This window comes from Pezoporus wallicus, unplaced genomic scaffold (genome assembly GCF_028554395.1).
Source record: "Pezoporus wallicus isolate ANWC-B61680 ecotype Strahan unplaced genomic scaffold, APGP_CSIRO_Pwel_v1 contig_3017, whole genome shotgun sequence".
Classification (NCBI taxonomy): domain Eukaryota; kingdom Metazoa; phylum Chordata; class Aves; order Psittaciformes; family Psittacidae; genus Pezoporus; species Pezoporus wallicus.
Window position 1 is genome coordinate 4,156,598 of NW_026638957.1, and position 14,402 is coordinate 4,170,999.

The 14,402-nt window shown below is 41.2% G+C and overlaps 1 protein-coding gene across 2 annotated transcripts in view; it reads right to left on the reverse strand.

Moving 5' to 3' along the window:
* Positions 1–336: 336 nt before the first annotated feature.
* Positions 337–14,402, reverse strand: part of ASB2 (ankyrin repeat and SOCS box containing 2) — a 42,202-nt gene continuing 28,136 nt past the window's right edge. For both annotated transcript variants that reach the window (XM_057413428.1, XM_057413427.1), the window contains exons 6-10: positions 13,919–14,164; positions 11,784–11,955; positions 6,491–7,052; positions 2,843–2,996; positions 337–2,079 (exon numbers count right to left, since the gene is read on the reverse strand). In XM_057413428.1, coding sequence (XP_057269411.1) covers positions 1,943–2,079; positions 2,843–2,996; positions 6,491–7,052; positions 11,784–11,955; positions 13,919–14,164 — 1,271 coding nt within the window. In that variant the 3' untranslated portion in view covers positions 337–1,942. The remainder of the gene's footprint in view (positions 2,080–2,842; positions 2,997–6,490; positions 7,053–11,783; positions 11,956–13,918; positions 14,165–14,402) is intronic.

Genomic DNA, 14,402 nt, shown 5'->3' on the forward strand with positions numbered 1-14,402 from the left:
CTGCTCACATCCTGTCCTACAAGTGCTGAACACATTTCACACAAAACCATCACAGAATCTGAACTCGTGTGCCCAGACTTGTTTTGTGCAACACACTTTTACTCCTGTGTTAAGGTAGAAAACTCCACACAAATAAAACTCAGTGCAATGCATTTTCGCTACTTACATTTATATCTGATTCCATGGGTGGCATGCAGGCCAACAAACAAAACCAGATCTTTCAGGTCTCTGGTGGGAAATCCAAATAAACCATGGTGCACAGCTCCTTAATCACCTAAGGTAAGAACGAGTGTGTGTCTAGCATAAGATCCACAAAGATGTAGTTCCAAATGTAGGTTTTTCCATCCTTATTTAGATGCCTAGTTAAAAATAAGGCACTCATCAAATCAGTTCAGCAAGTCACACCTGTCAACTGAGCTGTAGTCACTGCCAATAACCAACCGTTCATGGGCTTTTCGGCCTCCCCAGCTGTGAGGGAATGTGACTTGTTAAAAACTTCACTAAAAGAATTTCACGGACAATTATAGTGGTTCAGCTGATAGATGGTAACTTGTTAAGCTGCCATAAATCAGCTGTAGATCTGAGCTGGAAATAGGTGACCTAATTTTCAAAGAAGCTGAGATACTAACTTTCAGTGTCAAAGGGAGCTGATAGATACTTCAAACCTCTAAAGTCAGGAAATTCAGAGCTAAATCCTAAGACATTTATTCTGCCTCAGTAATATCTGACACCAAATGTGATCCCATTGGCTTAGTGGAACTACACCTGGCGCAAGCAACTTGACATTGTTTAAGCACCTGAATAAGGATTTGGAAGCCTAATTCTGGGTATTTGTTTTCATAAATCTCAGTCTGATTTCCACAATTTTGAAATAATATCTCTTCCAGTGATGGTATTGTTATAGCTACAGAGGTCCAAGGAGTAACAGAGGCTGGGCCTTGTAGGGAGCAAGATCTCCTAGAGAAGGAACAGATAAAATTGGTTTATCAGTGTTGCATCTCCTTACATACCTCACCTCTCTCCTTCACATCACTTTCTCCTCCTCTTCCCCTCGGGCTTTGTTCTGTCCTGACACCAGCTCCATGACAAAGTAAAGCTACTGTTTACAGTGCAGCCACTTCTAATTTATATCCCACGCTCCCCCCAAAACAAACAACATCAGAAACTCAGAATTGCCTTCAAATCCCCAGTCTAGAAAATGTTCTCAAGCAGAATTTAACTTTTTTCTCACTGCAAATGTAATGCAAAATGAACTGTATTCACTATGTGCAAATACAGTTCTTACATCCTTCTTAAATAAAACTTTCCTTGACTTCTACAGGAATCAGCATTTCTGTATTTTATTTCTATTAAAGTCTGAGATTTGAATGTTCAGAAATCAGGTACTCAACAAGAAAGGTCCAGAAAATGAAAGCTTTTGCTTGTTAGCAAGATGGTATCAAAGTATCAGAGAATTAGCAACCAGCACACCTAGCAGAAATCCAAACAGTAGAATAGAAACTGAAATTAAAATCTCAGTTGGTGAAGGAAATGTGTTTGTTTTCCCAAATATGTTGAATCTTGACAATTTCTCAATTTGGATTACAGCAGGGATGCTAAGCTCCACCACAACCCCAGAATACCTTTGAATTCCTCACTGATACTTGCTTCAGCACTACTCATTTTTCAGTGTTGGCTTTCATTTTTTCTACAAACCAAGCTTTGAGGTGAATCATATGTTTTCTCTTGGAAAACCTAACAGCGGTCCTGTGTTTAGTTCTCTGTCTCCATCATTTTCTTCTCACTCATGCTTCAGAAGCCTATTTGTCTTCAATTAGTCGTTGGAGGGCTATTGACAAAGCCAGCAGCAATTCCTCCCCACCATGCACAATGTGTGCCCTTGCCATGCTGATGATGCTGGGTGTCATGTCAGGAAGCCGCTGTGTGCCCAGTGTGCCTTGGGTCACTGTGTGTAATTATGCTGTAAGTATTGAATCAGTCTGTCTGGGAGAGGCAAGGTGTTAAGAAGTTTAATGCGGTTTCTTCCAACCAGGCTTCGTACCTTGATGCGGCAAAGATGGGAAAGAGGTCGTGGGGGCTCTGAAAGACAGGCAGGTCAGAAACATGAGCCAAACAGGTTTGAACTTGAGAGAGACAGCTTGGCTTGGCTAAGTCAGTGGCAAGAGCAAAATGGGAGAAGGAGGAGTGAAAAAAGGGGGCTTTTTCTATAATGGAGGGATGATATAACTGGCATTGGTGGCAGCTCATCTATACTGAGGCATATAGGACACACATAGGGAAGGAAGTGGGGCTGGAGAATGGCATGCTGTATCTCATCTCAGCCTTAGCAATAGGCTTTCTAGGAGGATTTAAACAATTTGCTTCCCAGTACCCAGTCTTCCCACTCAAAATAAACGTAGTAAGTACCAAATTTAGCTTGGTGCCAGAAAGCTAATTCTGATAATGCCTATGAAAGACTTTGGATCCTGAGGGAAAATACATTTAGGAAAGCAGAATATTAGTAAAGTCTTTAAAGGGCACTGATGTCTTCTGGGTTGCTGTGGAGATGGTCATGCTGCCCAGCTGCCCTGATCTGACTGCACCCCAGATGCAGCCACATGGCTCTCCTGCACTGACAATGCTCACTCCCAGACAGATCCACTGCTGGTGTACATTTAACATCACAGAGTAGGTGACACCCCAACAATTTCTAGTACTTCATACCTGGTCTAAAATGTCATCTAGTCTCAGTAGAGAAATCCCATCAAGTTTAAGAGATGAATACTAATTTGGAGACGGTGACTAAGGGTTTGAATCCAAAACCAGGACTATTTGTGCCAGATTCTTTCCAGGGTGAACATACCTGCTTTTTCTTTAATGACAGCCCAGTCCTCATAACTGTCAATATGCTCCTTGAGCCGGGAACAGAGCTGCACATTACCCACATAATCCAGAAGAACATCGATGATTGGCCCAGCCCAGCGACTAATCTCTGGAGTAGACACCATTTCACAGAACTTCAAATTAAAACAGATTGACTACTGTTAGTGGGACATGAATGCACCCGTGGAAATTGTAACGATAGTAACTGCCCCAATGTCTTTGGTGGTCCCACCCTACTACCTGATAAGAGGGCAATTACCAGTTTCCCCTCAGAAAACTTCAACTAAAACTTTTTTTTTGCACCTGAGGTTAGAATCCCCTCTTTACAACCACAGCAGGACACAAACACCTGGTGAAATCCTAGCTCTGGAGCATGGAAAGGATACCAAGTTGTTCATGGGGTCCACAGGTCCTACTGCAAAAATGGTAAGGCAGAGAAGCTTTGTGCTAAACCAGTGAGGGAGTTACTGAGAGGTCTATGCAGCCCAGGGCACTGTGACCCAGTGTGCTGGCTCTCTTTAGCTTCTGGAGAGGGGCTCTGTGGGGCAACTTGCACAAAGGAGGCTCAGGTAAAGTGAGAAATTTGGCAAAGCACAGCACTTCCTGCTTCTTGTGAACCCACTAGTATCTGCAGCTTTTGGGGACCAAGCGCCTTACTAGAAACAAGTCTGTGGAAACTGCATAGATGAATCCCTGGCATTTTTACTTGCTCATGGAGAACTATCCTGGGCCTAATATAGAGGTGCCTTCCTTACTCAGTCCTGAATCAGGCAAATTTTCTGTTGCACTCACTGTAAGCTGCAGAGTACTCAAAGCTGTTGCATGGAGGGCTGCTTATGGAGATACTGAAGAACAGATTTAAGGACCTGATTTTAAGCAGTCTCATTTAAAAAAAGTAGTGACTTCTCTTCCCTCTTTAATCTAAATATGTATATTTTTCCAGACAGCTTAATCTATCTAGAGTGCTGCATATGATGAAGATATCTGTGGATGTATCTGCATGTGAGCAGCCAGAAGGTTTGACATGAATTAAATCATGCTGTGTGGATAAGAATGCAGACACATAGACAAACCCAAATGAATGATGGTGGCTTAAGCACCATCCATCAGCTTAGTCACAGAGACTGCAAGCACCCTCCAAGCCCACCCTAAACAGGAAAGAAAATGCACCAGCTTAAACCTCTTTCAGTTTAAGCTCCTCTAACTAGATCAAATTTGATGGTATATGTATGAGCTCGCACTCAAAAGGCATTAAACTTTTGTGTGGATAATGTTATTCAGAAATAAAACCACATTAGCTCACCTAGGAAAGAATAAAGCTGCAGCAAATTATAAGGCAATTTTGTTGAAGATAAGAGCATTCACGGAGGTGGTTACTACTCTTCTGACTTTTTTTTTTTTCCCCCACTGGGCATCACCATGTAGTTTCTCCCAGGAAAATTAGATACAGTAACATCAGGAGGATCCCAGCAGACAACCCAGTTTCCTACCTGAAATGTTTATAGGAAATCCAGTATAGTATATCTGGCTGTCATTCTCCAGTGCATGTGGCATTCACATGCAATTACCCATAGGACATGCAAACTGGGGATCTGCACCACTACCTCCAAACAGTAACTCCACTTTGTCAGAGTTTAAATGAAGGCACATGTGTAAGGCAATAAACCACTGGATCTTACTTATCTCTTCTTGCCTCTGCCAGAGAGTTTGCCTTTTTCTCTCTTCCCTGTAGACAAGCTCAGTCTACAAAAAAATTTTCTGAAATAAAAATGTTCCAAAACATGTTGCAGGAAAAGAAGCATAGCTAAACAAGGAAAAATAATTCAAACCTGCAACTACAGGCAGTGGAATTGAATCAGGGACAAAGTGACTCAGAGCCTCCAGTCTCGATAGGCCCCAGAATGCCCTCTCGCGGCAGTAGAATAATTCACTCCCCACTTCCACGGTTTTGACACTGCAACTCTGGAAACGTGGAGTGAGTCAGCAACCATTTTTCTGTGTTCACTTTCTCCAGGACACATTAATTTAGTAGCAACAGTAGTGATTTATAGTTGCACGTTTTTCAGATCACTTCCAGTAGCTCATAGTCTTTACTGTATAAAGACTAATCATTCAGATTTATTATCCTTATGTAATCTTGTACAAGAAAATAATAAAAAAGAAAGCACATCTTTTGTCTCGAGAAGTCTATAGTTTCATAAGATCCTCTATACTTCAGAATACAAACCATATCACAACTATGTCATGAAGTTACACCATACAAGCCTTATTTTTGTTAGCCAAATTCCTAGCAGTGGGAAGCAAATTTAAAATGATATTGGAGGGAAGGAATTGCTTTTTCTCTGTATGCATTTGTCCCTCACCAGTCTCTCTCTAGGCACATATATAATTTTATTATTTTATTAATTTTTCTGTGACAAAAATGTGGTATGCTAAAGCAATCCTAAAGCTGTGACAAACACTCTCAAAGAGAAGTCAACTCTTCAGGATAAGAGATTATTTTGATGGACTCTTACAATCTTCTTTCTAAGATTTCTTTTTGTTTGTTTCTCAGACATGTCACTGAAGAGTAAAGTTTTTTGGAAGCAGGGCTGGTAAAAAGTTAAAGATTTTCTAGGATCTTTTAATGTATTTTTTCATTCTTTCCACCACTGAGGAACATTTTTGGTGACTATCTCTTAAGGCAAATGACACTTTCTTCTAAATCCCTCAAAACTATACTTAAATGAGATAGAAGGTGATTTATTTCTTCCCTAATTCTTTGCAAAATGGAAAGACTGACATGCTAAGATTTCTTTATCATGTTACATGTTTAAGGGTAGAAAATTTTGATTGGAAAATCAGATTTTGTTTGAGATTTTGTTTGGAAGGAGTCAATATACAGAGATCAGAAAAAAAGCATAATCTTAGATTATACAAAATCCTTTTGGGTATTGAGAATCCAATGGAAGATAAGCCCAGCTGCACTTTGGAAAGGACTGCAAAGAGATATGTGTAAAGCTTGGATATTTAAAATCTGTAACTGGCTTTGAAATCATGGATCTAAATCTCCTAATCTCTTTTGAAAACTTCAAATATAATGCACAGTCATATAGCTAACAATTTACTCCCTCTCTCCAGGCTGCCTATCCAGTAGAGTTCGAAATTACAACTATTTACATTCAGTGGTTTACCTACATGAAGTGAAGCACCAATTTTAATTTAGCCAGGAGCTTAAATTCCATATCAGACAAAACAAATCTTACAGGGCAAATAAACCAAGAAGCAAATAGACTGCCTATATGCTACCACCCCTATTCTACCACCTGTATGACATTGCCTGACACTCCTGGCACTTCAGATCCAGAGGAAAAAATTACTGTAGATCTGACAGCAAGGCTGTCAAGATGGCTATAATTCACTGTAAATTCAAGCTAGGGCCACAGTAGCTGTTGCCTACCATCCTGAAGTCATTGAACATGGACTTGAAATGTTCACAGACTCTTATTAAGCCTTTTTTCTGTAAATAAAGCAGGAATAAAGGCATCTTCTCTCACAGGAAAGATGGAAGAAACAAATACACTAAAGTTTCCAAGATACATGAGTAGGAGACACCCTCAGAAGTACCAGTAGACCAGGCAGTGCTTACCTGAACTACCGTTGGCTCCTTGGACAGTTCAGGATCATTAAGTCTGTCCCGTCTGTAATTTAATGCAGGGTGCGGGCCATTTCCATACTGACACTCAAAACAGGAACCTGCATCACAGCCCAGATCCAGCAGATACTTCAGCACAGATAGGTACTTCATTGAAAACATGATGGTAGCTGGAAATGTGGTGGGGTGGCTTGATATATAGGCATCAATGTTTGCTCCATGGTCAAGGAGCAGTTTCATGGTCTTCAAGCAGCCGTGGCGGATGGAGATGAGCAATGGGTTAATAAGGTCAACATTGGGGTTGGCTCCAGCTTGCAGCAGGAGCTCTGTTGCGTAGATGTTGTTGTTAAAAACAGCAAAATAGAGGGGGGTGGTGCGTCTGTCTTCGTAAAGGCAGGACCGTTCATTGGACAGCGCAGTGTTAACATCATAGCCAGCATCGATCAGCTCTTCCAAGATGTCATCGTTGTTGCGTTCGGCCGCTAAGTGCAAGGGGCTGATACCACTACGCTTGATGCGGGTGCGGCTGGTCACTGGGATCAGCATGGAGACAATCCTGCCAGGTGGAGAGTCAGCGTACAGCAGTGAGCTCCAGGGGATCCAGGGCATTTACAACCACACAGCAAATTTTAGCTCTCCATAGGAGAGAGCCTGCTAATTTGGCCACAGGAAAAACTCTCTCTGAGAGAAACCAGGGTGTGAACTTGAAACCCGTCAGCTGTGTGACCCCCTCTTTCATGGAGGAAACAAGTGTTTTTGAAATTATCACCCAGTTTCTATGAGGTATTGGCAGCTACAGGGGCAGTTATGATGGAAGGGGCAATGTGCTGGCACTCACCTATGCTGTTGTAACCTCTCTTAGGTGCCACAGCCAAATGGCAGACACCAGACCAGGATCCCCCAGACATTTTGCACCTTCATCACCATGCTGTGGGTAGGACTGGAGAAACAGGCATGGCCTGCAGGCCAAGGTGCCAGCAGACGGGCTGTATCTTCCAATCTCCCACCTCCATTGGGATTGCTGTATTGCTCCACAGAGAAGTGTGCCAACACAAATCACTGGCAGGCCTCATGGGTCACAGCCACAGCAAGAGGCTTGAGACCAGAAAGGGAGTGAAACGAAACCTTGCTTTGCAGGATTGCACAAGGATAGACTACACGTTTGGTTCCCAGGCCTCACCACCAAATTTTACAATTTGGTTATTACCCTGGATTCATCCACATCCTGGAGGTCCTTGCCATGTGGCTTTTGGTTGTGGCAAATCCATGGGACTATCAACGGCCATCCCAGACCACAGGGAGCCAAAAAGACAATTTGGAAAGAGGAGAAAAAGAAATGAAAATATTTTCCAAGCTGGTTTCCATGCTTTAGCAGAGGGAGAAAAAATGTACAGCCAAGTCCTAAACCCCAGTAATCAGGGATTGTTACTGGAAAATGTGATGTGGCCTTAAATACAGCAAAATAAATCAAGCTGCTGTCATGTAATGTGAAGTGCAAATATACGATGTACAGGAGCCCCACAGTTGCAAATCCATGATTATTTTTATGTCTCTCTAGCTGTCATTGGAGCTGCATGACCAGCTCCATGGGTTAAACCCTCGCTACCTGCTCATAAAGTTGGGTGGCTTAGCCAACACACTAGGTTGATTTTGTAAGCACACGTGAGTCACCTTAACCTACTTCCAGAAAGAGACTGGGGACCATGCAACCTGAGTCTTCCTATTGTGTCAGGAGATGCCCATGCTCCTTATGTAATGCTGGTGGAGAGAGGAATATCTAAAAAGGAATTTGTGGGACCAAGCTAACAAGCAAAGCACACCCTCACCTTTTCTTCATCCCATGCAGACTCCTCTATCTAGCAGTCAACAGTTCTAACACAAACATGCAAAGCTTATTTTTCTACCATGTAGTATGCCTCTTTTAAAATGCTGCATATCTTCAGCTTCACTGCAATGGTCTCAGCACTGGGACCTCAAACATACATTTACATAATGAACAAGCAAAATATAAGTGCTAGCCTTAGAAAAACCTTTGGCTGTGATGATCCTGTGATCCTGTGAAAATGATCCTGTGAAAGACCGAGCCCCCAGAAGCTGAAATATGAGTTGAAGATGCAAAACACTTTACAGGATTATGTTCCTATTTACGTGATTAAGCACTTCTTCCCCCCACCCCCCCCAGCAGCTTCACTAATCTTCTAGTGCTGTGATGCTCACCAGGGAGCAGGAGGTTTGGGTGCTGGTGAGCTGGCAACGTCCCACCATTAGCAAATGTTCTGTAAGAGCCATAATAACAAAAAGAGCACAGAGCACTGTGAGGACACCATGCCAAGTACCAGCATTAGTCATCCCATGATCAACTGATTTGAAGATTTAAGGGTCTGTTTTGTTCTTTTGCTCCAGCATATGTACTTCAGCCAGCTCTTCACATCTGAGTTAAAGAGGCACTGCATCGTTTCTGCCTGCAGTGGGGACCTGACCCTCACTGCAGGGATGGCAAGCTGAGGCTCTGCATCCAAATGCTGCAGTGTCCCAGACCTTAGTACACTCCCTGTACCACACATTTATTTGGGGAGGAAAAGCAGGAAGCATCAAATTTGTAACAGAGAGTAATTTTGTAGCTTGAACCTGTCTCCCTCATCCTCCAAAGTGGGTTGGTTCAGAAATAATGGTGCCTCCACCTCTTCAGTCTTTCCGGTCTCACTAGGGAGAAGGCAGCTCAAGTGAAGGCAGCCAAGGCCAGACAAGCCAGACCACATCCCAGATCTGTCACAGGGCTGAGCTCCATGTACAGGTTCCAACTAGTGTTGAGTTTCTCCTTATTCCTGACACCTGCTTCTGTGATTTCTATTTGTTAGAAGTTATGTGGAGAAGGAGGCAGAGTATTCTTAGCATGAGTGTGTCAAGAGTCTGATGACTTGTATTTACTTAATAAATCTGCTCACACTTCACAAAGTCTTCCCTTCTCAGCATCTCAGTTCTGAGGGGTAAAGAGTTAAACTGACTGCTTGCGATTGTCTTACAGCTGATGAGATGACCCTTATGAATTTGAGGTCACTATTGACAAGGTGTCATTTAAAATAAACAAACACCATGCAACAAGAGTTGACAGTTGAGCCTTGGGACCACATTCTTGGCTTTTTGATGGTAGGGAGCCTTTGTGTTCTATCAAAAAGTTGAAGCATGGAATTCCTACAGAATTACATATTAAATCTGAGGAATACAGAGGACACTGTGAAGGGTGTTATTTTACTGAATATTGAAAGAATTAAGAATGATCAGCCAATTAGGCTAAAGCTTTGTCATTTAGATAAATATTTATAAGAGAAGATCCTTTTCTTTCTTCTTTCTTTTGCATTTAGTTTGCAGCAGTTATGGACAAAAATCTGTGTTCCGTCTTTTACAACTCAAGGAACTCAGACTTTGTACTGAATTCTGATCTCATTTATGCTGCTTGGTTTTGGGAATAATAGATGTGAGGTCTGAATTAGGCCCTTTCGTAACATGGGGATGGCCTCAGATTGAAGAGTTTCCATGTAAATTTCTTTTCAGGTCAGGATGTGGCACTATTGAGGGAAGGAAAAGATTCAAAAAGCTGACTCTTGTGTACAAATTGGATTCTGATCAACTTACTGTAGTTTCAGAGGAACTTTTCTGGAAGTGAGCAACTGGAGCTGGGTTCTGTCTTTGGCACATTTCTCATCTCAAATGTGTTTGTTTTCAAGAAAATGTCCTTGTAACTCAAACCCCAGAGAAAATTGTTAATCATGCCTGCATTAGTCTATGTGTGGTATTCATGTTCATGCTCTAAGCATATAAACCCATTACATAAATTCACACTGGGCTGCCCTCTAGAATACACAGCTTGCACAAAGAAGCAGGCTTACTCCAACTACAGAAAATTAATATCCTCATATCTATTAAAGTGATTTAAGAAGCTATATTGGGATTCCCAAGCAGACCTAAATGCTAGGATGAAAGATGCTATGGGAAGGTGTAGTGCTGTCAAAAGTTTTCATTCCTCAGACATTGTGAAATATATGAGAATCTGTTCTAACAGTTGTTTGCAGATACAGCTTTACTGTCCAGAAACAGTCTTTGCAGTGGGATATACTTTTTCCTTTGATTATTGCTGAAAGGATTTTTATAGAAACTGTGATAGCCAGAAGAGTTCACTACAGTCACCAAAAAGGTCTATCACCTCCAGATGTGACTGTTTTGCAAAAACAACTGTGGTTGACTTGCCTTTCCAGCAGTGAGGGATTAAAGGCAGGAGATAAATTTGCTCTAAGATCAGAAGTAAATGCTCAGGATTAGAAGCATGCTGCAACGTCCTAGGTCTTGAAAGAGCAAGGTAAACACTATTTACATGACTGTGCAACAATCCCATCCCTAAACAGGATCTTCTAAACTGATATTCTGTATCATGCGCTGCATTGTTTCTCCATCTCCTATAAACACCTGTACTTCAGTGGAGTGGTAAATCTACCCAATTCACAGTTATTTTTTCCATTAGTTACTTTCCTCACTGTTTAAAGAATGTGCTCAGCTCTATCCCAAATACATTAAATTTCAGAAACAAACCACTGGATCTTTTTATGCATTTAAGAGTCATTTAATAACTCAGTAATGAAGTCTATTTTCCAGACCGTGAGTAATTCTTTTACTTCTTTTCTGAAGCCTTTCCAATTTCCTGAAAGGTTTCTGAAAGGGAGGATAACAGAGCTGGACACCATATTCTAGCATCATTCTCACTAATGCCCTAGAGATTCACTTAACCGCTTCCTGCTGTCAGCATCTGAATTATTGTTAATAAAACCTGAACACAACAGAGATGAATGAAACATGTTCTGCTTGTGCAGAAGAATCACAATGGGCTCATGTAGGAAAATTGTTGCAAACTATCCTGCAATAGCTATTGAGGACTATCTCCACCCCCCCCCCCCCCCCCCCCGATGCTTTTTTATTTCATCTCAAGCATATTTTGTGCAGCAGAGTTTAATCCCCTTCCAAGATACATGATGTTATTTAACTGTAATTGATGATATCTTGGCAAAGCTAAATGAATCTTGCACCCACATTCCTGCTCACCCAATCCCAGCCCATAATCACACTCATCAGTTTATAATTTTGAACCTGAGCTCTGCAAGCAGAAAACCCGGTTCTCAGTTGGCAGCTCCTTTGCTTGCAATGCTCAGAATTAGATGTGGGACGTTACATTTTAATTTTCATGAGGATGTTGTATTCTTTTCTAAAAAACAAAACTATGAAATGAACTAAAACTTACTTGCAAATCCCTTTTTTGGCTGCTATGTGAAGAGGTAACAGGCCATCCTTATTGGCTTTGTTAGCATCTGCTCCTTGGGACAAAAGAAACTCCACAATATGTACGTGTCCATTTTTACAAGCTTCGTAAAGAGCAGAGGCATTATCGCTGGCTTGAGTATTTATATCAGCACCTAGGAAGAAAAAAAAATAATCTCAGTAAAACAAAAAGGTCAAAATCAGATGGAAATAACGTACTTTGAATGAGCATATACATCTCCATGACACTGAAGCTACTAAGTGTGATGGAAAGAGATGTTATCGCAGATAACAGTCATATCAGTTATGTAAAGTTCTACCATAGTTTTCCACTGGCATTGAATATGATGTGAATTTTATGAGGGAAAGTTTAACCTTGGGTGGAAACCATTATGTCCCAGTCATGAATCCAAGCTCCATTCAGCATTAGGAAGAAATTCTTTACGATGAGGGTGGTGAGGCACTGGAACACATTGCCCCAAGGTGTTATGGATGCCCCATCCCTGGTGGTGTTCAAGGTCAGGTTGGAAGGGGCTTTGGGCAACCTGGTCTAATGGAATGTGTCCCTGCCCACAGTAGGAGGGTTGGAACTAGATGATCTTTAAGGTCCCTTCCAACCCAAACTGTTCAATGATTCTAGGATTTTTGGGGTCATTTTTTCTTGAGCTCTACTGTGTGCTTCTCGTAATAAACATGATACAACTATAAACCAAGACCTAATACTTCTTGTCTACAAATAATTTGGAATCTAACTTCTGTGTTAGATACTTACGGCCTGAAATCCTGGGTTTCAACTGTAATATAGTGTACCCTCATGTCCTCAGGAAGGCTGTTTTATGTGTATCCTAAATGGGAATGACAGTTCACTGGATTTTGTTTCTAAACTCCAGTAAAGAAGCCAATCAGTCTCCTGTTTTATCATGAAAACTCCATGTCAAAGAGAACATTTCCTTGTGCTCTCACCCCAGACTGAAATGTGTTGTGTTTGGTTCTTTGAAGATGTTGTAGCTGGGAACATCAGGGAAATTGCTGTGACAAGACATAACACAGGACTATGTTCCTAATGAAAAAGAAATTAAAAAGAAATCATTTTTATGATGAACATTGCTCATCATAAAAAAATGCAGTGATATCATTCCTGGTATTCTCTGAGTTTTTCAGGGCTTGAAAAAATTGGACCGTTTTATTGGATTTTCTCCTGTGTATTTTTCTCAAAATTGAACTTTAAGGAAATCCTAATAGTTGTCTAAACTGAAACTCATATCACATTCTGCCTTAGTTTCTAAAACTGTGGGCAGTATAATAGACTAACTGGTCATATAAAACTGACTTGACAGTGCCAGCTGGACAGCAGAACACATTATTTGTTCCCTAACTCTCATATCTTTCTTATCCACACTAACTGCTTCAGAAGTCTCTCTTCATCAATGTTTAGCTCTTGTTCCACAAGTGCAGGACACAACTCTTACCTGCATTCAAGACATTAGTCCACAGTGAAAATAAAATACACCTCAGAATAGCAGCGAAGTCTGTTGTGCTTGTTGTAAAGTTGTTTTACATGAGTGGAGAAGTAAAAGTTAAGTTTAGTGTAAACTAGATTCAAAGTCGCTGTTTATACGTTTGAACACATGGGGAGAGTTTCTGATTCTTCTTAGTGTTAATCCAAGAACTGTACAATAGTATTTAATTTATTTTCAGTAGGAGTCATTAGTGGAGGAGGGCTAACCTTGCCCATCACTGCACATCTTCATGAGCAGGTGGGGTTGGCTAATATTCAACTTCTGCCATCTATTACCAGCTATAGCTGCCTTTTATGACTGATGGGGTTTTAGGCTACACATGTGCAGCAATATAGGTTTTGAAAACTGTCAGATATTGCAATTAGAGAGCCCCATATTACTTCCCAAAGTAGCTGACCTTGAATGAATGCTGAAGAAGTGCATATACCTAGACCACACTTTCTGAAAGCTTCTACACAATTCAGCCACCTGGAGCAACAGGGTTTCATCACCTATGCAGGCTCCTGTGACAGAAAAACTAAGACAGGGAGAATTATGGGAACTTTGAAATATTAAGAATTAAGTGAGCAAAGGCATGTAATGGCATAAGTGTACTCACCACATTTTGCGAGGTATCTCAAAGCTTCCAACTGCCCACTCTCAGCTGCCACAAATAAAGAAGTGATCCCATAGGCATTTGCAGACTCAATCTTGGCACCCCCTTTCACAAGTATATCAATAATCTCCAGGTCATTTCGGGAGACAGCCTCATGGAGAGCAGTCCATCCTCGATTGCAGCGATGGTTGGTGTCAGCATTGTACTGTACCAGAAGTCTTGCAGCCTCTGCATTCTTGTACTCACAAGCTGTTTTGGAAAAAAAGGAAAGTGATTAGGAAGGCTTTTGAAAAGATTCTGGATATTATGGTGTCCAGTTCATGCAACACAGTGACAAGGCAATATAATACAACTAGGCCATAGTGAGTAAGATCAAAGACCATCCTGAGCTAAAGGTATTTTCTTGATAATTAATATTATCTTATTGGGGTTTATTCTACCTATTTGTTCCATTGATTTTTCAATCCCAAATCCTGAGGTTTCTATA